This window comes from Lepidochelys olivacea (assembly GCF_965140295.1).
Source record: "Lepidochelys olivacea isolate rLepOli2 genome assembly, chromosome: 5".
NCBI lineage: Eukaryota > Metazoa > Chordata > Testudines > Cheloniidae > Lepidochelys > Lepidochelys olivacea.
This window is the reverse complement of record NC_140415.1, coordinates 42,120,424-42,147,465: the sequence shown is the minus strand read 5'-3', so window position 1 is coordinate 42,147,465 and position 27,042 is coordinate 42,120,424. Positions and strand designations below refer to the sequence as shown.

Genomic DNA, 27,042 nt, shown 5'->3' with positions numbered 1-27,042 from the left:
GGGCTTTTCTATACTTGAACTGATACAGCAGCACAGCTGTAGCACTTCAGTGTAGACACTATCTATGCCGATGGGAGGAGTTCTCCTGTTGGCATAGGTAATCCATATCCCTAAGAAGTGGTAGCTAGGTTGATGGAGGAATTCTTCTGTTGACATCGCTGTCTACACTGGAGTTAGGTCAATTTAACTATGTTGCTCAGGAATGTGGATTTTTCACACCCTATAGTGATGTAACTGGGGCAACTTAACTTTTTAATGTATATTGAATATTCCCACAAAAGACAGAGGAGTTCTCACATGCATAAGGTTGCACAAGTGCTTCACTGTTTGTAGGATTAGTGCCTAGTCCTGAAGGGTTACACAACATTTCTTTTATTGGTTTCATTTTTTGTTTTTAATTCTACAACTAGAGGTGGTTATGTTTCCAAAGAGAACAAATAGGCTTAGAACAGAAATGAAAATCAGTCTTGTGTGGCTCAGAAATTATTTAAAATTTTTTAAAGATAACATTAAATCCATTTAATTGTCTAAAATGAGTATTTTTGTTAATTAATATTAACTCATGAGAAATTATTCTGATCTCTTAATTCCCTCCTAATTATAATTTTTCACCATGGGTGTACCATTTCACTGTTTGTTTATTTGCAACCTTATCTGTTTCACACACCCAATGCTGTTAAAACTAAGAACTAAATACATGATATCATAACTGTGATTAACAGTCAATAGAGTTCCTAATTCCTTTGGTCCTTTATGTTGAACAGTTCAGGCCGTGGTACTTGCCTTGATAATGAGCCTCCCAAGCGTGACTTTCTTTATCCTGCTGTGGCCCCAGGTCAGGTGTATGATGCTGATGAACAGTGTCGCTTCCAGTATGGAGCAACATCCCGCCAATGTAAATATGGGGTAAGAAGTCTTAATCCTTATGCTGAGTGTTCTGCTTAGTCATTTGTATATATTCCTTCATGACAAAAAATTTAGTTAGATGCAATACTGAGTTACAGTTTTCCTATAGTAATCCATGCAATACCGCCTGTGTAAATAAAGAGCAAGAGGTTTTAATCCTTATGCTGCATCTTTTGCTTGAGTCATTTGTGTATACTGTGTTCCCAAATGTTTGGGTAATAATGAATGTATGCAGTGTTGTGGTAGCTGTGTCAGTCCCAGGATATTAGAGAGACAAGGTGGGTGAGGTTTTATCTTTTATTGGACCAACTTCTGTTGGTGAGAAAGACAAGCTTTCGAGCTTACACAGAACCTGACCTGAAGAAGAGCTCTGTGTAAGCTCAAAAGCTTGTCTCTGTGGGTATTAATGAGTTGGATAAGTGTCCTTTAAGTAAGGCAGGCCGAATTAGGCTCAGTCCTGCTTCCTTTGAAGTCAGTTTAAAAACTCCCATTGACTTCCAGGGGAGCAGAATCAGGCCCACAATGTATCAAATCTTGAAATATGAAGTTTGTGGTGCTGGCTTTCATTTTTTAATTTAAAGCTACATTTTGCAGTCATTTTCTACTTGTTTTTTTTTTTTTTTTTTGGCCAGGTCTATCTGTTTCAATTCATATTTGCTGGCATTGAGGTTGTTTCACACACTGCTCAAATCTCCTACTAAAAAAAGATAAATGGGCAAGAACACAGAGTAATGAGAAACTAAATAGCCAAAAAGGATACTAAAATAGCTGCTGATAAGAATGGCAGAGTGAAAGATTTATTCTCCCCTACCAAATTTCAATTGAATTTCCAGTAGGGATAGCAATAGCTATTTGCACACTACTATTTTAAACAGTTTATGCAATGTATTTTAAAATATTGTTTTAAAGAAAATCTTGCAGCCCAAGATTACATCTGTTACAATGATGCTTTCATCAATGATAGTCATCAAATAGATTCAGTAGGTGAAGATTAAATCTGAATAAAGCTAAAAAAGTTCATTTTGTAGTTTACAATAGTACTGTTTTAAATGAATCATTTATAATATATGAAAGAAAATTAAAATATTTAGATCATTCAAATAAACAGTGTAATCATTGCACTTGCAGTAATCACTTCTAATAGAGCTAAGATACAGAGGGAGTTTGTTTTTAATAACCTTTGGGTGATAAATCAGTATCATTCTTGGGATGGGTTTTAGGCTGATCATATAGGGCAATGGATTTAATAATTTTATCTTGCTGGGGGGTCTCCCATTCTTGATCCCCCACCAAAGCAATTTTGGCCTTTATTGTTTCTCTTTAAGTTCTTACTCCTTACCCCTTCTGGTTTCAGGGCCATGTTTTCTCTCAGTACATCTAGGGCACACTCTCCTTTTTTCTTCTCTCAAATTCCCATCACACTCTCTCTCTACTTTCAGAATAAGAAAATTTTCAGGCATTTAAACCATTTTCGGGACCATGCCCTTTTGAAGTATACTGCATTTTAAATCAAACTGGAAAGTTAATTTTGTGCAAAAACTGGCCAATGCACATGTATATTAACTTTTTCATAGTCTCTTTGCTAACCTATATTATCATTGTTGTTGATTATCATACTGTATGGTAGTATTCTGTTCTTAAACCAATATCTTTCCCTTAAATATGAAAAGAAATAGACATAAGGAAGATTTATGTAATCTTGGGTTTATGATTCCTGCTTTCTTTTCTTAATTTTTTTCTTTGTGTATTATGTTAAGAAAGACTCCTGTGTAGCTACGAAACAGGCTGAAAACCTAGAAGAATTAAGACACTATTTAAAACAAACCAGTAATCTTAGTGTGACATCACCAATGCTGTGAACTGATGTGATGTAATGTACCACATCAGTGAGTCAAGCAACAATTCTAAAAAAGTGTCTCAAGGAAAATAAATCATTTTTTAAGAGGATCTAAATACAGGATTCAGAATTGTATATATTTATACAACAGATTGTTTTGAAAGTCCTAGTACATCCTATCTGGGAAATAATGTACATTTAAAACATTATCCAGAATAACCATAATGTATCTGAAAATGCAATTATTATCATGTAAATGATACACATTTCAAATGATGACTTTGAGGAAAGAGGAATGTCTTCTCTGGGAGTTTGATAACAGTTTGGGAGTATTCACGTGAAAAAGGGCTACTCACATGAGCAAGGGTTTGCAGGACTCAATTCTGGATCTAAATACTAGGAAGAGCTAGGCTGAATATTTATTTATATATTTTCATTTAAAAACAAGCACATAAACAATGCTTCGGGTGCCCTGCTTAATTTAATTTTCACAGTAAATCATTGTAATAGCTTGGTCATCTCAGTTCAATAAAATAATATACAAATATGCACTAGTAGACATAATAAAATAAAAGCTCATTCACAGTAGACATAATATAATCCTTCCAACAGTCAGTCCTCTCCCTGTCAAAATGCTTGTGGGAAAAGACGGGCATTATAGTGTGTCCATTAGGTTAACAAATTTGGACCTTGGTGGCCAAGAAAGGAATGAATTCTGAAGTAAAGAAAACTTTACAGAGCTCTAACAGCAGATCCCTTTCTCTAGCTTGACTGACTCCACTGATCTCAGCTATGGCTGTATGGTATGGGAAGAGAGACTGTCAACCTCTCAAACAGAACTGCTTGGGAATTTTGTAGTGAAATGGTTTTTCATTAGAAAATACCAGTATGTCGAAACCAAAACTTTTCACAAGAATGTACCAGTCTTGACAAAGCTTTCATCAGGAAATGTTTCTCAGAACCAGGATGGAATTTCTGGTCAAAATGAGAGAGAGATTCCCGCACCCCAGAATAGTCCACAGGTTAGGTTGCTCACTGGGGATGTGACAGACCTAGGACTAAAACTTCAGTCTTCAGGTGAGTGTCCTGTTCACCAAGCTATTGTAGGGTGGGTCTTTTTCAAGTTGTCCTGTTGTAGCTGTTCCACTTCATATAATTAATTAATTGGTCCAGTGAGAGTGACTCTATAGCTTAGTGGTTCAGGCACTTAGTTAGGTTATGGGAGACTCAGGCTTGTGTCCCTGCTCTGCTATTTTCCTGCATCCCAAGACAGAGCGCTAACCACTGAGCTACTGAGTCAGTCTCTCTCACTGTCTCCTGTTGGAACTGTTCCACTTTGTATAAATAATTAAATATTCATGGGATCAGAGAGAGCGAGACACACTGACTCTATAGCCAATGGTTAGGGCACTCACTTAGGATGTTTGAGATTGACGTTCAAATCCCTGCTCCAATGACTATTTAACTATTTATTCTCAGTGGAACAGTTCCAATAGAAGAGCTTGTGGGAGACATACCCTGGAGAAGCCAACACCCTAGTAGATAGGGTGCTGATGTTCAAGTCCCTGGCCCAAATCAGGTAGAGCAAGGACTTGAACCTGGATCTCCCATAAGTGAGGTCAGTGCTCCAACCACTGGTCTTTTGGGTGTTCCAGGGCAGGAAACTTTAGTTTTTTTGAAAAACTTCAAAATTTCCCAAGTTGCAATGGGAAAATTTTATGCTTTGTAGGTAAGGCCCTACTTAAATTGTGGAATGACTGTCCAAAAACTGCTGAATTGTGGACAAGCCATGGAAAATCACAGAAAAGTAATGGACCTTATTATTTGCAGTAATAAGATCTATTATTACTTTTTTTGCAATTTTCCACTGTTGTCTGCCTGGGGCTGAGAGCAGGGGCTCCCACTGTCAGCCACCCAGGCCTCCCACTGTCAAATTTGTGGTGGAAGACTAATATTGCGGGATCTGCAATTTCCGCAATATTGCAAATTAAGTAGGAAGTTATTTATAGGTGTAATCTATCCTGGACATGTATTGACAGACACTGCAATATTAAAGCCTGTGGGAAAGATTCTGCTATCATTTACATCTATACAAATTCCATTATCTTAAAAGCTAAAAAAAAAATGTCTTCAATAGATCTGCATAAATGAAAGCAGAATTTGTTTATTGTTAATTAAATGTACCTGTCCCAATGGGGTTGTGACCTCCTCAGCAGTCAAAATCTCAGATAGTACTACAGCCCAGATCTCTTCCTTCAGTAAAGATGCTCACAGTCAGAAATGAGTCAGAAAGGGAAGAAAACTTCAAGATTCCCCTTAAAAACTTCCCTGTCATATCTAGGTAGACAGCCATTAGGAACTATTTAGATTTATTTAAGGCCCTACTTAATTTGTGATATTGCAGAAATTGCAGATCCCACAATATTAGGCTTCCACTGTAATTTTGATAGCGGGAGCCCCTGCTATGTGCTGTGCTGACAGTGTGAATCCTGGCCGCTCTGGGGCTGAAAGCAGGAGCCCCCACTCTCAGTCCCAGGTGGCCGACAGTGGGAGCCGCCGCTCTCAGCCGCAGGTAGCTGACAACGGAAAATCATGGAAAAGTAATAATGGAACTTTTTACCACAAATAATAAGGTCCATTATTATTTTTCTGCAATTTTCTGAGGCTTGTCCTCATGGGCAGCGGGTACAATAGGCCAGGGAGGCTGCCTCTGCCACCGGATGCCTGGTTGCGGAGTTTGGCGGGGGAAGTTTTGCTTTATTATGCCCCATGCAGGTCCCGGAGCAGCTGAGGAGGCGGTATGTGCTATTCAGCTTCCTGGGTTAATCAGTAATCTCCCTGGACTCTGGAGAGATTACTGATGACCCAGGAGGCTGAGTAGCAGTTCTGTTTTATATATTTAGGCTGGGATTTTCAAAGGGGCTTAAGGGAATTAAGGGCCCAACTCCCACTGATTTTTGATCAGTGTTGGGCATCTAACTTTCCTTTGTGCCTTTGAAAATTCTAGGCTTATACCTTCCTTATTATTTAGAAAAAAAAATTGACTGAAAACCATCTAGTTGTATTCATAGTTAGCCTTTATAAGTGATTTCTATCACTGTTTCCCTCCCCATTCTCTCTATGTGCTTATTACATTTACTTGTTACTTCTGGTCTCAAAGTAGTTCCTAATCCTGCAAACACTTATGCACATTCTTAACTTTAAACACCTGAGGAGTCCCATTTATGACTCACGCTTAATTTAAGTACATGCACAAGTATTTACCTCAGATTGTGGGTGCTTCAGTGTCACTATCTATCTATGTGTTTGTATGAAATGTAATACAAGGGGGCCTTGACTGTGATGAGTCACTCTGGCTAGTAGTGGTGGTGATTACACGCTTATGATTACTACTACTACTAAACAAAATATCCTCTCTCCTCAGTTGTCCTTCTTCCTACTGACAACACGGTTTCAGCAGGAGCCTGGCTGCCATTAGCTGGGTCTCCCTCTGGTTGTCTTGTAGTAGCTGCACCTAGAGTTTTTTTTTTCTCCAAAAATATTCAATATTGGTCTAACACTTCTCCCATTGAAGCCAGTGGCAAAACTCCATAGAGTTAGTTCGAGAGCACTTTTGAAAACCCCACGCAGGGAGATAATGCTACTTTGAGGAATATTAATTCCTTCTTAGATATCTGCTAGGATAATCTTGGAATCATAAGAGGACAATGACACATGATGTTGCCTACCTCCTGAGGCCCTTACACTCAAGAAGCCCTTTGGAGCTCCTCTCATGCTGATCTATAATGAAGACACATCCACAGGGTACCAAGGAATTACCAAAGGCAAATATGAGATCCCAGTGGAGTTACTCTAAATTTATACCTATGTAAACTGAGAGGAAGACTTGCCCCAATGTATGTAAAATGTGAATTTTCTGTGTAGATTACATTTTCAGAGTTGTCTGGAATTTTAGCCTCATGACTTTCATTGGGCCAAATTCTGCCATAAGATACATGTGTACAGCTCTTCCTGATGTCAGTACATGCCTTAAAGGCACTGTCCCTTATTAAGTGCAGTGCAGAGGAGTTTTCTGGGGTATTTTGGCACTGTGGTTCCCTGGCATTCCTGTGGAACATGGATGCTGCTGCACCTTTTAAGTTGATGTAGTGTGTATTGCTCTCTGTGATGGCCAGCCATGGCCCCAGACTTCCCCATTCTCTTTGAGTGCTAGTGCCACTGGTGGTGCAAGATCTCTTTGTCTTTGAGCAAATGCAACGGGGACATTTGTCACTGGCCTCTGCATCAGGGCAAGAAAGAGGGGAAGGCTCCTTGCCTTGTCTCCCCAAACCCTTGAGCACCTGCACAATGACTGGTCAAAGTCTGGCTCTGGGTTAATTCAGGAAGGAATCTCAGCTTTGTCTTCGAATTTTCTTGTTTTATTTGTTTAAATAATACTTGAAATATACATGACTTTAACTATGGTTTTTGTGGTTCAAAGTAATGCATAGCTTTATTACTGGTTTGCATCAAGTCATAGTACTGGGCCACAGATTCTTAGGGCAATGGCTATAACCTCAGACATTTTTATAGAGGTTAACACTTTATGCATATGGTTGACTTTGTTGTAGAGCATTTTATCTGTGAAGATGTTGACTGCTAATGTGGACTTATGGATAGTGCTTAGCCATTCTTTAGTACACTAATTGCCTCCTTTGCTGCTGTACCTTTAATGGAATACAGATACATAAGGGGCCAAACTTTGTTTCATGTGCCAATGCCTGCTTCTACTGGGGGAGCCATCTGTGCACATCTAAGAATAGAATACATCAAGTAACGTACGTTAGCAGGGACTGATATTTCTCTTGTTGGTCATGGTCTGATGTGAGTAATCAAGCTCTCCAGTCAAATTGTCAGCTACGATACCAGTAAACTCAAATGTCAGAGTTCTTATTTGCATTTTGTTTGTGCTATCTGAGTTAGGATTGCCAACTTTCTAATCGCACAAAACCAAACACCCTTGCCCTGCCTCCTGCCCCTTCTCAGAGGCCCCGTCCCCGCTCTCTCCATTCCCCCTCCTCTGTCACTCGCTCTCCCCCTCCCTCATTCACTCGCTCTTTTTCACCAGGCTGAGGCAGGGGTTTGGGGTGCAGGAGTGGGTGAGGTCTCTGGCTGGGGGGTGCAGTCTCCAGGGTGGGGCCAGAAATGAAGGTTCAGAGTGTGGGAGGGGGCTCTGGGATGGGGCAGGGAGTTGGGGTGTGGGCTCTGGGGTGGGGCCAGGGATGAGGTTTTGGGGTACAGGAGGGGGCTCTGGGCTTGGGGGAAGCCAAGGGGTTTAGAGTGTGGCAGGGGGCTCCAGGATGAGTCAGGGAGTTGGGGTTTGGGAGGGGGTATGGGCTCTGGGCAGGGGGTGTGGGTTCCAGGCTGGGGCCAGAAATGAGGGGTTCAGGGTGCAGAAGGGGGCTCCAGCCTAGGGCAGGGGATTGGGGTGAAGGCTCCGGGAGGGTGTTTGGGTGCAGGAGGGGGTTCAGAGCTGGGACAGGGGGTAGGGATGCAGGAGGGGGTATGGAGAGTGGGCTTCTGGAGATGCTTACCTCGGGGGGCTCCCCAGAAGCGGCCGGTATGTCCCTCGACTCCTAGGCAGAGGTGCGGACAGGCGATGGTGTGCGCCACCTCCACCTACAGGCGCCGCCCCAAGTTCGCAGCCAATAAGAGCTGCAGAGCTGGTGCACAGGGTGGGGACAGCACACAGAGTGCCCCTGGATGTCCCTTCACCTAGGAGCCAGAGGGACACATCACTGCTTCCTGGAGCCATGCAGAGCCAGGTAGGGAGCCTGCCAACCCCGTCAACCGGACTTTTAATGGCTGCTGACTGGAGCCACCAGGGTCCCTTTTCGACCGGACATTCCGGTCGAAAACTGGACACCTGGCAACCTTAATCTGAGTGCAAATGAAGTTCAAGTCATGCAATCTGCAATAGGAAGCACTCACATTGCCTCAAAATGGGCAGCCTCAGCACACATTCTCACACCAGGGAGTGCTCCTCTACTTTTAACAGCCTACCTAAGATGGGCAAACACACATCACATTGGCACTGGAGAACACTCATGTTTCCTACCAAATAGATTTCCCAGCAGTGGCTGGACTAGCTGTGCCTCTGCTGTTCTTGGGAAGCCTGTTATGAGGCAGTGGGAGTGCCCATGAACCTGATTGCCATCAATGGAAAGTTACTGGAAACTTTAATGCATCAATCAAGTGGCACTGATATTCATACCTTCACTGCTGCAGCCTCCCTGAGGACCCAAATCTCTGCCTTCTACCGCCCAGGTTTATACTTCCTTGAGTAGATTACAGTGCCAGGGAAAGTTAAGGACTATATGTGGCTTGTCTGAATTTTAGGAACAGAGCTTAAAGCCTCTTGCAGCTGGTCTCAGCATACACTGTCAGAATATCTTAACTGAAAAGAAAATGGCCAATTAATTTTCGTACTTTTCAAATCCAGAAAAAAATAATGGAGAAGAATGAATGGGCAGCAATTATTTCCGGTTCTACAGTACTTCTTTCAGTGGAAAATAAAACTGCAAAAGGATTGAAGTTATAGTAGACATTGTAGTGAGGTGCTCTAGTTTTAAATATTCAGAGGGCATAAAAGTAATGTATTGTCACACTTGTATTTTGACATACTAATGCATGTTTTATATATATAGAAATAATCAATGCTGCAGAAGTAGCATGACCTACCACTTGCGGTGAATGAAGTGTTCCTTGTTGTACACAAGAACCTACTCCAGCTAAGTGATGTTGATGAGATATGCTGTTAGCCTAACTTCGGGCCTTTGTGATGATGGAAATAAATGTGAGGAAGTGAGAGCAGAGTCTGAGAGATGCTTTTACAAAAAGAAAAAAGAAAAATCAACTGGGGGTCTTCACCTGAATAACTGACAGTTTCCACCTTTTCTTCGTTCCCTCATATATTATGAGATATAGTGTGAATTATGTTTTCATAAATTCCTATCTAATCCCTCCTAACTCACTGTACTGTGACCTTCTTTTTCCACTTGATTCATATCACACCGAAGTCACATTGTATTTTAATGTTTGTGTTTGTCAGAAGAGCCTAAATAGTTCAATTAGGCACTGATTTATACCTTTTTGTATCTAGTTTATAAATGTGTGCTAAAACTTTTTGTAGGCTGAGAGAGGATCTGAGCTTTTAACATTATGCTTTATCATTATAGGCTCTCTAATGTCTATTATTCTTTAAAGTGAGAGTATCTTGGCGATCAAGTGCAAAATCTGTTGTCACTAAGGGTCCAATCATGCAGGTCTTTCTAATTCAAAATTATTGAAGTCTGTCAGAGTTTTGCCTCAGAAGTACTTTCATGGTCATTCCCCTAAGTAAAAACCAGTTTGAACTACTGCTTTGTTCTTGAACAGTACTTGCATCTTTTTTAAGATTAGCATGGGTTCTGTTAAGGAGGACCATAGACTTGTCTCTTTCTAATACTTCGTGAGTTTTTCATCCTTTTCCATCCTTTGCCTTACAGACTCCCACAAAGGCAACATCAACCACCATCCTGACTCAACTCCCACTTTCCCCACCAAAGCACTCCTGTGTTCATCTCTCCCTACCTTTAAAGATGAACACCAGAGCACACAAAAATTAAATGTAGGCATACCACCGAGGCATGTAGGCCCGTTAGTTCAATTTTAAATGGAGGAAGGAGAGCCAGTGACCAAATGGGGGTCACAGAAGGATGGTAAATTACAAGATGGATTAGGAGCCATAAATGACAGTTCAGAGGCTGGAAGGTGGTTGGGACAGAGATAGGAAAAGCTGTGTGGGTCTGAAAGAAAAGGTGTTTGTTTCAGGCTGACTTACTGAGTGGAACCGCTGTAGTTTTGGAAAAGTTCAGATAAGCACCCAATACTTAGTCAAATAAGATGGTAACATAATATGTACAGATCGTCTAAGTTTAAGAATGACACTTCACATTCCTTCAGCATGTTTTGATTCATAACATGCTGCACTGCTTAATGAGCATTTATGGAAATGGAGCATTAAATATATTAACTTTTGGGTGCTTATCTGAACTGAGCAAAACCTCTGAACTGTCTGAGGTTCACCCATGATTCGTAATCACCCTCATAATTCTTAACATGTTATGAATAATATTTTTTGTTGTGAGGGTGGAAATAAACCAGGCAGAAATTTTTGTAGATCTCAATTATGTCAGAATTCAGGAAAATTATTTTAATGCTCTATTTTAACAAATGCTCATCAAAGGGTGCAGCATATTATGGATCAATACATTCTGAAAGAATGTAAAGTTCCAATTTTTAAGATTTTAAAATTTTATTAAAGAAAATCAAATCTCAATTTTATCATTAATTCATGTTTCTAGTCAGTGTGTTTCCCATCTTATTTTTCTGAATATTTTGGGTTTGAAAAAAGCCAAATTCTTTCATGAATTTTAGTTGAGGCTTTCATTTGAGTCTAGATTTTGGAAACAGCACAGCAAGTTGATCTTTCTCATATTATTGAGTTTTCATTGTGCTGTATTGTTATTATCATTTTATCATTATTAATATTAATATGTAGGATGCTTATCTGTTACATAATTTAAAAATGCCTGTATGTAACTCTGCATGACATACAGAAAGAGGCTCCATCATTTATAGCATGTAGGCAAAGGAAGATAATTTGATTTGCTGTTTTTTTTCTCTAGATGGGTTCAGCTTTGTTTAATTTACTGCAAATACAACCATCCGAATTCCAAACTGAAGTCATGGAGTCCTAAGATACACCGTTACAGGTTGTCATCTATCTTGTCTTAATCTTATGAAAGGCCTCAGCTTCAGTTTATGTTTCCTGGATTTTTAAAACACTTTCCATTGTTTTCTTTACAAATTAATAGGTATTACATCCAGAAATCCAGTCACTGACTTTGAGCTCACTGATTAGCTTTCAGATTGTTTCCTTCTTTTACCATGATCCTTTTTATACAACAGGATTAAGATCTGTTTGAAGTCAGGGAAAGGATATACTATCCTCATTTGATGTCCTAAAAGGAGTGGGGCTATCAGGTCACCTTATGTAGATTTTGTTTGTTTGTTTGTTTTGTGTGATAAAACATCAGTATCCTTTTTAATAGTGGCTCTAGTCCTGACCTTTCCAGGGCAGTGCTCTCCCATGGTTTTCAGACTGGCTTATTGGAAACAGCTGTTTAGAGATGTTACTGATAGGATAATGGTAATAAGGAGAGTGTCTCAAATCCATAATCAAGGATTAAAGTTAGTGCTAGTTTTGGGGCTGCCCTGGAGGGCAGAAAGCTTTTGCATCATAATAATTCTTTTAAAGCCTTTCTTTCTAATTTTTCCAAAATTAGTTGAAAATAAAGAACACACTGAGTCAAATTTATCCCTAGTGTAATTCCAATTTAATTCAATAGAGTTATGTTACAGATATCTATATTTCAACTTTTATTCTTTTAAATTAGCATATTAGGGGAAAACAAACTTTTTCATATTTGTTATAATATGTAAAAGAATCTACAGAATATGTTTTTATTTTTTTAAATTCTCTACATAGAATGATAAATTGTGTTGTTGTGGTCAGTAAGGCCTTAGTACGTTCCATGATTTTCCACAAATAAAAATATTATATACATGTGGAGTGATATGATATCATAATTTTTTAAGTAGAACTCCCTTATTATTTATATGGGGAGTACTGCTTAAAAACTTGTATGGAAAATCCCTTGATAGTTTTACTTATTTCTTTATGTCATTCCTTATGTACCAATCCTGCAGTTTTTACTGAGGCAAACTCCCACTGAAGCTAATTCTGAGTAAAGACTGAAAGCTCATAATATTACTTAGCTCTTATACAGCACTTTGCATTAGTAGATCACTAAGTGCTTTACAAAAGAGGTAAGCATCATTATCCCCATCTTACAAATAGGGAAACAGAAGTGAAAGGACTTGCACAAGATCACCCAATGGCTGAGCTCTGAATGGAACTCAGGTCTTCTGCGTTTCCTACCAAGTTATTTATTTGTAGTTACACACTATAGGGTAAGATTCATCTGTGTGCTACAGTAACTTTGTGCTGCTCAGATGCCACAAAGTAGCCCGGGTGCAGCAGAGAATCTGTCCCATAATTGTCAAGAAATGTTTAACGTTTAATAACTCTTCACTTTGATACTGCTACTCTGACATTGGATGGATGAAATGTTTGTTCTAATGATCATTTGTCCCTTAATAGTAAAATCCAGACATCAGTCTCAACAGAGGGAAACTATAGATATTGATATTTGAAATTAAAGTTCAACTTTGAAAACTGTAGTCTGTGCTGAAATTCATCGTACTAGCAGCTAGGCTGTTAGGTAGTCTAGAGTTATGATAATCATTCAGATGATCCTGGAATTTAAAGGTGTTTAAAATCCAAACCAGGATCTATATCTGACTTTTGCAAATGGCTTCTGTCTTTATGAATGGAATCAAAACTCTGTATCCAAAACCACAAAAACTTTGGGCTGTTTAAAATCCTGATCCAGACTTTGCAACCTGAGCCCAACTATTAATTTAAACATTAAAGTTGCTTAGGTGCGAACATAAGTAGTGAGGTTACGTGCAGGATGATCACAAATGAGGTGAGATCTCTTTGACATTTGCATCAATATAAAAAGGTGTCTAAGCCACATGTTTTGGCACATGAGCCAAAAGATAATGAAATGGGACATGAGATCCCCATACCTTATCTGAAAGCTGAAACAAAAAAATTTCAGATGTTCCATTTGGAATCCTTTCTAAAATGGATTGGAGTCAGGAGTCCTGGTTAAAGGCATATGTTTATGGTTTGATATGAATTTTGAAACAGAGTTTAATCAAAGTAAAATTAATAAATCCATGAAATAGATTTTTCAAGGTGTTACTTTTTTGGCTTGTCTTCTTTGCTTTCCCTCCGCTTCATGATCTTTTAAGCAATATAAGCATCTGACAATGTGTTCTTTATATATGAGACTGTTGCCACATGAGCAGTCCAGGTGCTGCAAAGGCAGGAGTCTTTCTCAATATGAGATTATCCAAATAAGTGTTTTCAATACTTCAGTGGGGGGAAAATCCTAAATTTGAAAATGAAGGCAGTTTTCCCATCAGTCATCATAAAAAATCCTGGATTGCTTTTGCACATGGCAACATCTTTCCTAAAAGGAGTCACTGAAATAATCAGATTTTCTGAGTAATCGCATCAACTTCAATAGAGCTCTAAAGGTCAACAGAAAATTGAACTTTCAACTGTTTTAAAATTAAACTGGGTGCACACAGGGTGCAGACCATATAGTTAAAAATGGGACAGAAGCTCTAGAAAGTAACAAAGCCCTGATACCCTCAGTACTTATTCCCCAGCCAGCTAGGTCCATTCTATTGCAATGTATTTTAGAAAATCGTTCCTTTAATATTCCATATTTGTACCAACATTGAAGCTAAGAACACCAGGGGCCCAATCCTGCAAACATTCTCTGTGCACATCTCTCACTAATTTTAATTACTTCAGTGGAAGTTTTGCATACAGGGTGGCCTGCAAGATTGGATTCTAAGTTACTAATATTCAGTGGAAGCGTATAGTACAGGATCATTACTATAGCTACCAATAAATAAATATGTACAGTAATATTTCAGTATGTAGAATAATGGAAGAAAACTGAATCTTGCAGCAAAGTTTAATAGTTTTTACAAGCCAGGTGCATATAAGATGCAGCCTTAATCTAGAAGTGGAAGACAGAGAACCTAATTATAAAAGTACACTGTATTTGTAAAAATATCATTATAAAATGTGAAAGGTAAGATAAAAGTTCTTCAGAATGGAAATTTTCACTTCTTTTAAATCTAAACTTTTCTAAAAGAGGGAACATAATGAGGCCTGATAGTCATTTCTTCAGCGAAACAGTGAATTTTGAGGGGAGAGCTGACTGATATCTTTGACTTATTGGCATTGCCTTTTCCTTTAATTCTTCGTATATGTGTTTGTCTGCATATAAAATACTATTAGGATATTATGTTAAACCACCATTAAAAGAGTTATAATAGAAATAAAAATTGCATTGGATCATTAAAAACATCTCTCTGATTATTTATCTTTGCATTTTAAATTTAAAATTTTTATTTCTTTGGGTTTAACAATAAAAAGCCCCACCTATAAATAAAGTCTAGACACCCCGACAATAATTAGATTCCCATCCACATAAAGATATCACCTCCCAGTGTAACACAAAAATTACTATACAAATCAATAAATACAAAAGCAAAATATGCCCCATTCCACTACACATAAAGAACATGATCCAAAAGCCATTGAAGTGAAAAGAAAGACTCCTAAAGACTTCAGAGGTGTTTGGGTCAGGCCCCAAAGCCCCGAAACCCCAAGCCTTCAACCTTTCTCAGAAGCCATATAAATGGATGGCTTTTGCAGCGTACCCAGATGGTCCACAAATCTGGGCTAATTAAAATGCATAGAATTTCAAGTGCAAAAGTCAAAGATAAAGTATTTTAGAAGAAAAACTATATTGATTTATTTGATACCATCAATAGTTTGGGGCATGATGATATAAATTATCTATGAAAATCTCATTTATTAATTTGGGAAGTCTAAAAGAAATCTTTAATTTAGTATATTATTCAATTATTACAAAATTTACATACATCATTTTAGTTAACAGTAGCCTGAGCTCAGAACCTGCATGGTTTAAAATAATGGGAATAAAATACAATATTGCTTTTTTATATTTCAGAAGTAAAGTTATCATTCTACAAGTGGATATTTGGGGTGGATAGGTAAGCTAATGGGGATACATCAGCAGACAGTAGGACTTCTTTTAAAAAGACATCAAATACAGTATTAGCATTAAGCAGCAGGTTCTGCTTATGACAGAACATCACTTCCATGGAAACATGGAAGACACATTTTTGTAATCTACTGTTGATACTGCCAGATTTTGTTGGCAGAATATTCTAGGCAAAGTATAGTGGCTTTGAAAATGCTCCAAAATAGTTTCCAAACTCTTTTAAAATACATATATAAAAATTCTACCCATTCTTATTATCTCTATTCAAAACAAACCATGTGTGTGTGCGCATACACACTTTTGTAGGAGGACTGGAAATAATTTTAGATTGTTATTCTGATCAACTTGCTTCTGCCTTCTTTCCTAGGAAGTGTGTAGAGAGCTCTGGTGCCTCAGCAAAAGTAACCGCTGTGTTACTAACAGCATTCCAGCAGCTGAGGGTACTCTTTGCCAGACAGGGAGCATTGAGAAAGGGGTGAGTTCAAATGATTTATTGTTTTAGAAGAAGTATAAACACTGCAAAAATGAAAAACTGAAAGTGCTTACTCTTTGATGCTTAGATGACATGCACTAATTCAGAATGTATTTGCATAATGAACTCCTCCCTAGTGGAAAAGTCCTAAATAATTTGATAGAAAATACCTTTTTTTTACACCAGTATCTATAATTTAATAAGAATTTTATCCTTGTTCTAGAATTTTATAGGTTGTCTTGAAAAATATGTAGAAAGGGTATTATCCTGTATCAAATTCTATAGGTTTACAAATAAATTTCCATAAAACCCCAATTGATTTAATCTTTATTAAATTATATAGTACTCTTCCATAATGGATTATTTTAACTCTGGGCTCACCATGTTTTCATGAATGAGCCATGACATATATCTGGAGACTGAAAGTTTTTATTTTGTTTGAAGATAAAAAAAAACTTTATTCTTCCAGCAATAAGCCAAAACACTCAGGCATGTAGAAAAAAGCTGTCATAGTAAAAGGCTTCTTTATGGTCCCCCATTTACCACTGACAGCTGTTTTGGCTTTTAGAGTTATTTCTGTAAAACCCTGTTGTTTTCATAACTACTCAGTTTTAAAGGACTTTTCCATAAGAGCTGATAAACTTTCAGATGATAAGTGTTAACGGTGATATCTGCAGAAAGTAATTGTTTCAATGGGGATACACAGAGATTTATTCTTTTCTATCTCAGATCTACAAAGGCTGTGTGTGTGTGTGTGTGTGTGTCTGTCTGTCTGCACATGGATATTTTTAATAAAAAATCTAACATTTTGTGTGGTTAGTAAAGAGCTCTGTTAATTTTTTTCCATGGAAAATTTTATGGCTGAAAATGTGTAGTCCATTCAGAACCATAAGCAGAAAGTGGAAATAGAAATATTTTAAAATAAATCAATTTACTGAATACAGAGAGAAACAGACCTGAAATAACTTGAGTTTCATACATCCATTTGCAAGGTAATATACAATGCACTTTACACAGGTTTGTTCAAACTGACAAGAATAATTGTATAAAACCATTCTGATAACTCTCTGGGAATTAGTGTATTTGTCAAAGCTACATTTGTAGATCAGTGTCTAAAATTTACTGTTCCAGACTGGATTTAGGCTAACAATGACCACTGTCATCTCTCCTCAGTTCTAACTCCTGCCATGTCAGCTGGGCTAGTTGCAAAAAGATTACACTACATTTTGACTTACAATCTGATGTTTAAATAAAGAGAATGAAAACTTTTGGGGAGCTGTCATAGTTTATTAATCCTTGCTGATGACTTCATTCAATGTGTGCTGAGTTTGGAAGTATTGGTAAATCATGTTAAATAATTTCATTGTTGGGGTCATAAAAATAGAATTTACAGTTAGCTAATAAAAATATGGAGACCTTCACATTCTACCAAAAAAGGAGTAATAGAAAATGATAGGATTCTTATTCTAATCAGCAGTCTAGGTTTATTTTGGAAGCATCCACCCTAGCCAATGACAAGAAGCAATTTACCTCTATTTATATCTTTAAACCCATGAGACCACAGTGAAGAAGGAAAAATGCTCTAAAACACTGTTAGTGTCCATTTGCCAGAGATTACAATCATTCTCTTCTCTACAAAATATCATGTCCAGTCATCAGACACTTATTCCATCATTGGATTTTAGTAGCAGTCATGGGAACATGTATATTTTTTACAAATGTAAAATTATTCATTCCACTAAACAGTAAAGAAGCTTATCTTTAAATTGGAACTTCAAAGTATCCTGTAAATTAGTAGTTCCTGATAGCAAAAAGCCATAAAGCACAAATTCTTTCCAAATACGAGGTTCAGTTCACCACACACTAAGGAGAATATAATAGCTTACATTTCTGTAACACCTATTATTATTATTAACACATATATTGAAGTTGTGCCTAAAGGCCACAACTGAATAGGTCCCCACTGTGCTAGGCACAGCCCAATCATATTATAAATGACAATACCTATCCCAAAAAGCTTAACTGTACTTAAAACATATTGAGAAAACCAATTTCTGCTTTCAATTTAATTGGCATAAATTCTGAGTAAATGTGTTAAGTCAATGAAGTTACTCCAGATTTACAATGGTGTAAATGAGAGTAGAATTTGGTCCAGAGTGCAAATGTGTGTAGTAAAGGCATATCTGCAGAGCTGGCAGCAATATCTGTAATTCAGATTTCCTAACATTTTTTATTACAAGGCCCTGCTTTCAGTTGCTTGTAAGCTTGCCAAACTTTACCCCATTTGGGCTGAAATTTTCTATGCAAGTTCTCCCTGAGGCTGAAGATATTTTTGAAAGTTTAAACAGCTATTTCTGACAAAGACATTATGGAATAATACATTGTTTTACCAATGTAAAGATTCTTATAACTGTTTTGTTGAGAAGCTCTAGTACTTTTATGCTTTGGTGCAGGGACCTGAAATTTGGCAAGGTGTTACCCTGGGCCAAAACAATGCCTTTTGCTTTCCTGGTGAAAACCCAGCCAGATTTGGCTGACATAGGAGCCTGAGATATTATTGTTTGTCCTTCTGTCATACATTGCAGGTCTTCTGATGCTGCTTCTGCATAATATTACATATATAAAAAGTACTCTATTATAAAATTGTTAAGATTATTCTCTTCTTCATAAATTTATACATTTGTTTTGCTTGGAAAATGGATTATAGATTGCTATCAATTATTTTATTAGCTAAGTTATCTTTAGAAAATTGATACAGTATTGTTCAAACTTTGTCTGTTAGGTAAGTCACCAGCAGTTTTAAAAAAGTCATAACATACAGGCTGCAAGTAAAAGAATAAATAATGCAAACTTTTATAAATAATATTGCACATTTTTGTCATTACATTTAAAGCAACTCAAAAAGCATTAACTTTTTCTTAAGCCATCAACCTGGACTTGTTTTAGTCAGTTTACCAAAGTCCTCACAATCTGCTTCAGATCTGAAATAGGTGATGAATTGCAGACCATGGCAAAATTACAGACAAACAAAAGGTACAGTAGGCAATGTACCCATTTTCAGATGAAGATAAGGTAATTGTTGAAGTGATTTATTTGTAGACACTTTGTTCAGCATCGGTTTGGGGGGGTATTTATGTAGAGATTGGTATCACTACTGATTTAAACTGCTTTTAAATCATGCCCCCAGCGACATCTTGATTTCAGAAATCTCTTTGATTATATTGTATCCACAGATTTTTCCCATTATTTTGCTTTCCTTAGCCTACTGACACATTTTACTGATTGTGATAATGAAAGTCAAATTGAGCTCCTAAGTCAATAGGTTATTTCTTGGAAATAGATATAATTGATAGTATAGGGTGCACAGCCAAGGTTCTCACAGCAAATTTCAGTTGTAAAATTCTAAATGAACACTATGAGTTGCTTAGGTTTTAAAGAAGAGATTGTTGCATGCAAAGTGTAAATATCCTATACACAAAGAACAGTGTCAGTGGAAAGCTTATTGTTGGATTTTGAACTACATACCATAACAACATATTATGGAAGCTCCAGTTGCAGCACCATAGCTAAGGTGAGATAAATATTGCCCTTAAAGTAAATTCAACCTCTTTGTATGAAAAATAAGCATATTCTCCTCAAATGTAACACCTGGCATCACACTTTATTTTGTCTTTAATGATCTTTATAACAGAATAACACAAATTGTTCAAACTTCCCCTATAATTAAACTCGCTGAAATCTTGAGCCTAGGCTATATTGAAAGCATTGTGAGTTTTTTTCTGATTAATGGACATTTAGTCCCATTTTTTCTCATTACTGAAAATTACTGCTACAGCAGGGAAAAATAATAATTCTATCACAGAGACTTCTATAAAGAACTGCCCTTTTTCAAAATAGCTGCTATTTCCTGTTTTTCTCAATGGGACTAAGGCTATGACCTGCTTTTAGCAAATATGACCATTTTGTCCATTCACCTGCTCCTTAGTGGTGGGCCTTTTGAAAGAGGACTTTTTTATTTCTTTGAAAGAGATTGTATTTACAAACCTCTGCTGAAGGATGAACTTTCAGTTTAAAACAATAACAGCAAAAATGAGACTGCATCCTAAATATTTCTTTTCAAATGTAACCTATTGAACGTTTTTACCTAACAGAGAGCAGAGGTAGGAGGGGGATTTCGGGGTATATGTGTAGCAGGATATAGGGAAGTGCAAGAAGCAGTGGAAATTTGGAGGACAAGGGGCGGAGTGGGAAGTGTGGTGTACACCCTGTCTGTTTTGTACTGCTCTAGAAAAACCAGGCAGCAGAAAACACAGTTTGGCTCTTTTGTGGTGCTCTAGAATGGTATAAAGTAGCCAGAGCACACCAGTAAATCTGTCCAGAAAAGTTAAAATTAAAAAATAGATTTAAGATTTTTACTTTGTATCTTCAGATTATTAGAAATGCCACATGGTAATAGTCTCTTTCAGTTTTTTGTTTTTGTATTAATTTTTTAATTAAAAAAACAAGGACATTTCCTGACAAAAATTATATTAAAATGGAGTGAAGATTGATAATACATATTAGTATTGTAGGGTAGAATACATTACAAAGCTATTGTGACTATCTCAAAACAAAGTGTTATAAACCAAGAAAATTCACATTAAGATTAAATTGAAAAGAAATTCATGTATGCTAAGGGTATGGAAACATGCAATTAGTGCTTCCAAGCAACTTTAACTTTGCTCTGCAGTGAAAGCAGAAGGGAAAATAAAAAGAAACTGTAATATGTCTTTAAAAATCAGTTTAATCAGTAACCACAAATATTAAAATGCCTTCATTATAGTCAATTATAGCTATTGAGTGGTGTCACAACAGGGTAGGGTTAAGATTGTTTGAATGTCCTAACTGCACAATTCCATGCTTTAAACTTGTTTAGATTTCCTTTAAGTTTAACTTTAACTCTGAATTTCCTGTATTTGCAATGCTTGGTTTTGGGATAATTACAACATTCTTATAATATATTTTACCCTAAATTACTGACATAAAGTCTCAATTTTAACTCTTTTTTAAAGTAGTTTTTTTCCAGGAATTATATATTAAATATTGTATCTGTCTCTGTGCAGGTACTTATATGACCCTCATCAACATAGTATTTGAATTTCCAAGCACTTTTAATAGGCTTATAAAATGGATGCTTGCCTTTAATGGATGGAATCATTATCACTTACTTTTTTACTATAAATATCTGTGTTATTAAAAAAAAATAAAATTCTTCAAATGTAACTTACTGAAATACTTCTTTACCCACCAGTGCATAACCTAATCTGTGGAAAGCATTTCCTCAAACTATTAAGGAGAAGAGTTTAACAGGATTCAATAAAGAATTAGACATTTATATGAATAATAAGAGAATCCATAGTTACATTAGAAAGGAAAATATAGACACTCATGCTTCAAGGCATAATCCAGCCACTAATTGCCTGGATTTAGGGAAAGAAACTCCATATGGAGAACCTTGCCTCAGACAGATCCATGAATATCTGCATAATCTCCAATCAGTGGGTTTTGTTAGAACCACAGGCACCTTCCACAGGGCAAACCCTACTGCCCTAATGGAAAAAGTCCATTAAAACTGACTATATTTGCTTATGTCAGCTGTGTTTCTTTTAGAGAAAGACGGTATTTTGAACTAGGATTTAAAATATTCTGCCTCAGATGTTTTGAATGGGCACATAAGAATGCCCTTTTTTGTTTCTCTAGCTGGTGGAGCATGAGGTTTTGTAAACAGAACTGTGATGCCCTACAGCAGCCCTACTTAAAAAGAAGCTATATTAAAGGTAGACAGCTACAAAAATCCCTATAGTTTAGAAAAATGTTATGAAAAAGTGACTGGTATGTGTATGGCTAGCAAAATAAGAAGGCTAAAGGTCTCATTTATTTATGTTGATGCTAAACTCTAATGTGTGTGTGTGGGTATATATAAATACTTCTGTACATGAATGCACTTGTTGAAGGTAAATTACAGTCATTTCATTATTGATATTGCCATGTTTTTTCAATGTTCCTTCATTATGATTATGCATATAGCACCTTTTATATCAAAGCACATTTGACAATTTAGAATGGACTTCTTGTTAAAGAATATAATTTTCTGATTGCCCTCCCTACCTGCATTAATTGGAGAGAGAGTGTTTCAGTTTACCGAAAGCCACATCCTTACTCATATAAAACACCTGTTAAAAATTGGAGTTTTGCCTGAATAACTTCAGGCTATATTCTGCTTTCAGTTACATTGCTGAAAATCCAGAGTAACTATGTTCATCTTAAGTAGAGATACCCTGGATTTTCACCAAGCATAGAAAGCAGAATTTGGTCCTAAATAAGGAGTGCAGGATTTGACCTCATATTACATAAATAAGATTTGTCATACCAGATTTATGAGATGATAAAGTTATTATAATCTGCATCATTTTATAACGGGTTCCTGGCTTCATACTGACAGTATGTATGTTCAGAGTATGTAACACATATTGCAGATGCTTAGCTATTGTCTGAAAAATATTTCAGTAGACATGTTAATTCAGTCTCTGAACAAATAGTAGCTGGCACGTATAATGATTTTCTATACCCCATCCCTGGTGTCTTGGCATTGCTTTTATTATGTCTGCAGTGTTAGTGTACTGAAATACTGCAACAAATTCCTTTTCCATTGTAACTTCACCCAGACTTTTTTTAATAAAAGAAAATATCATCATAAAAATTCCTTAATGGGGAACTTTCCATATTGTGTTATCAAATTATTAGTTGAATAGTAAGTGGAGTGTTTTTACTTAAGCAGTCTTAGAAACAGATCTTAATGTCTAAATTCTAAAAGAATTGAAAAGACACCAGTCCTCTTTAATGAGAAATTCTAAGTAGGGTTGTGAATAGAAAAAAAGAAAGTTAGTCTTTAAACTTAAGCTCCTGGTGTATGTTAAGGATTTATAATACAGGATTTAGCTAAAGATAATTAACAAATCACATGAGCCCTCACCAATGTCTAAACATGGCTAGAAAAAGTAAAATATCAGTCTGTTATCTATACAGGGAATGCTAATGCCTATAATTGGTCATTGTCTGACCCTTATATTTTTCTGTCCTGATAACTCTATCAGCCTGAAAGCTAATTCTGTGTTTTCTGTAAAATCTTTCAGTGGTGTTATCAGGGAGAGTGCGTACCTTTTGGCACTTGGCCCCAGAGCATAGATGGGGGTTGGGGTCCGTGGTCAATATGGGGAGAGTGCAGCAGGACCTGCGGGGGAGGAGTCTCCTCATCCATAAGACACTGTGACAGTCCAGCGTAAGTAGCTAAAGTAAGCCGGAGCCAACAAAAAGATACATTTGGAAATTATTCAAAATTGTGGTTTCACATATTATCTGTAAAAATGTTTCACTAGTGTGCCAACACTTGTCTTAAAAAGAGCAGACAGAAACAGCTATGCAGGAGAAGTTTGCTAAGCATTGTTTCACATTCTTTAAATGTATGCATTATACATGTACTATAAAGAAAGTCAGGCTTTATATTTAGCATTAACCAGAAAAACTTCCTCCACAAACCTATTTATGCAAAATTAATTTATCTATGCCTTAGATATAATTCTGTCTTCTTAAAATATTATGTCTATGTTGTTCATATTGTATGTAAAATAACGATTGCTATTTAAGTATTAAAAAGCAACACAAAATATTTTAAGGGTTAGGAATACAAAGAGTTACATACAAATCACAGTGAATAAAAATTACTGCCCATGTAATAAATTTTTCTCATATCACATCTGATACTAATTGTTTTCCTGAGCTGCCACTCCCCATTGACTCTTTATATGGTTTGGCTACTCCTCTCCCCACCACTACTATCTGTCGACCAAGCCAGCTGTCTTCTTGCCCACTGCTCCTATTATTTACAGTTTTGTCCTTCCCTGGTGCTCCTGTCACCTCTATCTGCTTCTCTGTATCCTAATCCACGTTCCAGAGAAGGTCTATCAGGCAGGCACTCTTCTTTCTCTCGCCACCACTTCTCATTTTAAGTCAGGAGCTTCTCTTTGCCCCTACTGTTGCTCTTTTTCTGACTAGGCCCCCCCTTGCTTTTTCTACTACTGCTTGCTCTTTTCAGGTTTATTACACCTCATCCTGGCTACAGTTACCTGTAGCCTGGGACACTTCTCTTCAGCCCTACTTTTTTTCTCTTCATGCCTGGTGGTGTCCATTTCCTTCCCCAACACTGCTCTCATAAGACTGAATTCTCCTCAATACATCAGGTGACATAAAGATATGATTTTAGAATAATGTTATTTGATTAAGTGTGATATAAAATACCTATGAAATGAAAATTTGTTAAATAAATTTTCTAGTTACTTATAGATATTTAATTAATTTTAAAATAAAATAGAACACTAAGACTTTTTTCTTACCTGGTTTTTACTTAATTATCAGCAGCCAGTCATGTGGTGCCTGACTAAACTCTCACGGAAGTCTACGTAGCCTTTCCTTGGACTTCAGAGAGAGATGGATAGGGTCTTGATGACATTGGGCACTTTGAGGGCCAATTTCGGTTCAGTCACACTAATGTAAATCTGGAATGACACTGTGGCTTCAGTAGAGTTACTCCAGATTCACAACTGTGTAATTTAGATCAGAATAAGATAACTGCTCTATAAAGAATGCAGCCTTAGCTACTGACCTCATAATATGACAAATAATCTTTCTATATTTTGTTATATCTACAGATTTAATATGTGAAATTAATACATAATGTTTGCACATTATTCATTATAATTTTGAAAGGCCAGCATGGATAAACAGAAGGAATATATTTTAATTGCCATTTTATTGTATATAGTTTAATTCTATAGTTTGTGGATCTATGCAAACTACATAAATATTATATAAAGTTAGGATTTTCAAAAAGTGCTCTACAGTGCTCTATTTCTGCTCCCATTGAACTCAATGGTCAAATTCTCATTGATTTTGGTGGGAGAAGAGTTAGGCCAACTTTAAGCACTTTTGAAAATCCCACTGTAAATTGTATATATATAACTGTATTTATTTACATCCTACACAGTATAAAGTCATGTATATACTAATACAACACATAAATAAATGTTCTTTCAGACCTTCTGGTGGAGGAAAGTACTGTCTTGGAGAAAGGAAACGATATAGATCCTGTAACACGGATGTGAGTAAAACTGTATTCAACTATAATAATTAATCGGCTGTCTGTTTTTTTCCTCTGGAATCAATGGACAAAATTTGTTTTACTGCACTGAACTTTAAGTGGGGGGTGGGGGCTGTTGTCCAGCTTGCTGGGGGAAGGGGAATAGTGCTTTACGTCCAGGAGGGGAGCGAGGCTCAGAAGCTGTTGCAAAAAGAGGGAGTGGGTCAGCATGTTGACGCAGACTCATCCCCAGGGACCGGAAGGGCTGGGGAGTTCAAAAGGGGCAAGCCTGGTGGGGTAAGCCCCTTTTCCTCAGACGAGGTGGAGTAGCACCCACCCTCCCTCCCCTAGAGGTGGCAAAATACCTGGTTTGGTCAGGACCTGCTATGGGCATTGCTCTAGCCGCTCCTTTCTAGGAGTGCTGGGAAGGAATTTTTTCCTCACCACCAGATTGGCTTAGGTGGAGAGGGTTTTTTTTCACCTTCCCCACAGCGGGTTCAAGAAGGGCTTTGTGATGGTGAGTAGGGAAGGGTGTTAGGCTATGATGTAGCAACTCATTGTGTAAGTGTGGGGCGGATGTCCAGTGCAGGTACTCCCTAAGGAAGGGATACAGGATAAATGGCTTGGTAAATGATTTTAAGAGGAGGTGGTTAAAGGAGTAAAATAAGAGGGGAGTGGGGGGTTTGGGGCTCCTATGAATGGTAAGGCAGGAATTTGAGGGGGCAGGGATGGTAAGGTCCCAGAAATGGGTTGGCTGGGGGACCTGAATGGAAAAGAGGGGGGTGTGCTGGTGGAAGCCCCCATCCCCTGGATAGTTATTTAATGAACCATGTAGTTACCTGCACTGCACACTTTATCTGCCAGGTAGTCCCAGACATCAAATAATGATGTTGTGGCTAAGGCTGTCAAGCAATTAAAAAAATTAATCGCGATGAATCGTGTGATTAATTGCACTGTTAAATAATAATACAATACCATTTATTTAAATATTTTGGATGTTTTCTACATTTTCAAATATATTGATTTCAGTTACAACACAGGATACAAAGTGTACAGTGCTCACTTTATATTTATTTTTATTACAAACATTTGCACTGTAAAAAACAAAACTAATAGTATTTTTCAGTTCACCTCATACAAGTAATGTAGTGCAATCTCTTTATCATGAAAATTGAAGTTACAAATGTAGAATTATGTACAAAAAAAACTGCATTCAAAAATAAAATAATGTAAAATTTTAGAACCTGCAAGTCCACTCAGTCCTACTTCTTGTTTAGCCTATCCCTCAGACAAACAAGTTTGTTTACATTTGCAGGAGATAACACTGCCCGATTCTTGTTTACAATATCACCTGAAAGTGAGAACAGGCATTCTAATGGCAATGTTGTAGCCAGTGTCGCAAGATAGTTACGTGCCAGATGTGCTAACGATTCATATGTCCTTTCATGCTTCAACCACCATTCCAGAGGACTGTGTCCATGCTGATGATGGGTTTGCTCGATAACAATCCAAAGAAGTATGGACCGACGCACGTTCATTTTCATTATCTGAGTCAGATGCCACCAGCAGAAGGTTGATTTTCTTTTTTGGTGGTTCAGTTTCTATAGTTTCCACATTGGAGTGTTGCTCTTTTAAGACTTCTGAAAGAATGCTCCACACCTCATCCCTCTCAGATTTTGGAAGGCACTTCAGATTCTTAAACCTTGGGTTGAGTGCTGTAGCTATCTTTAGAAATCTCACATTAGTACCTTCTTTGTGTTTTGTGAAATCGGCAGAGAAAGTGTTCTTAAAATGAACAACATGTGCTGGTCATTATCTGAAACTGCTATAA

At 37.2% G+C, this 27,042-nt stretch overlaps 1 protein-coding gene across 3 annotated transcripts in view; it reads left to right on the top strand.

Annotated features, from left to right (window-relative positions):
- ADAMTS6 (ADAM metallopeptidase with thrombospondin type 1 motif 6) overlaps positions 1 to 27,042 on the top strand; it is a gene marked incomplete at its 5' end in the record, with an annotated part of 323,894 nt that overhangs the window by 175,003 nt on the left and 121,849 nt on the right. For all 3 annotated transcript variants that reach the window (XM_084627958.1, XM_084627957.1, XM_084627956.1), the window contains 4 exons: positions 765 to 906; positions 15,935 to 16,042; positions 23,212 to 23,357; positions 25,169 to 25,232. In XM_084627958.1, the coding sequence (XP_084484084.1) occupies positions 765 to 906; positions 15,935 to 16,042; positions 23,212 to 23,357; positions 25,169 to 25,232 (460 nt within the window). The remainder of the gene's footprint in view (positions 1 to 764; positions 907 to 15,934; positions 16,043 to 23,211; positions 23,358 to 25,168; positions 25,233 to 27,042) is intronic.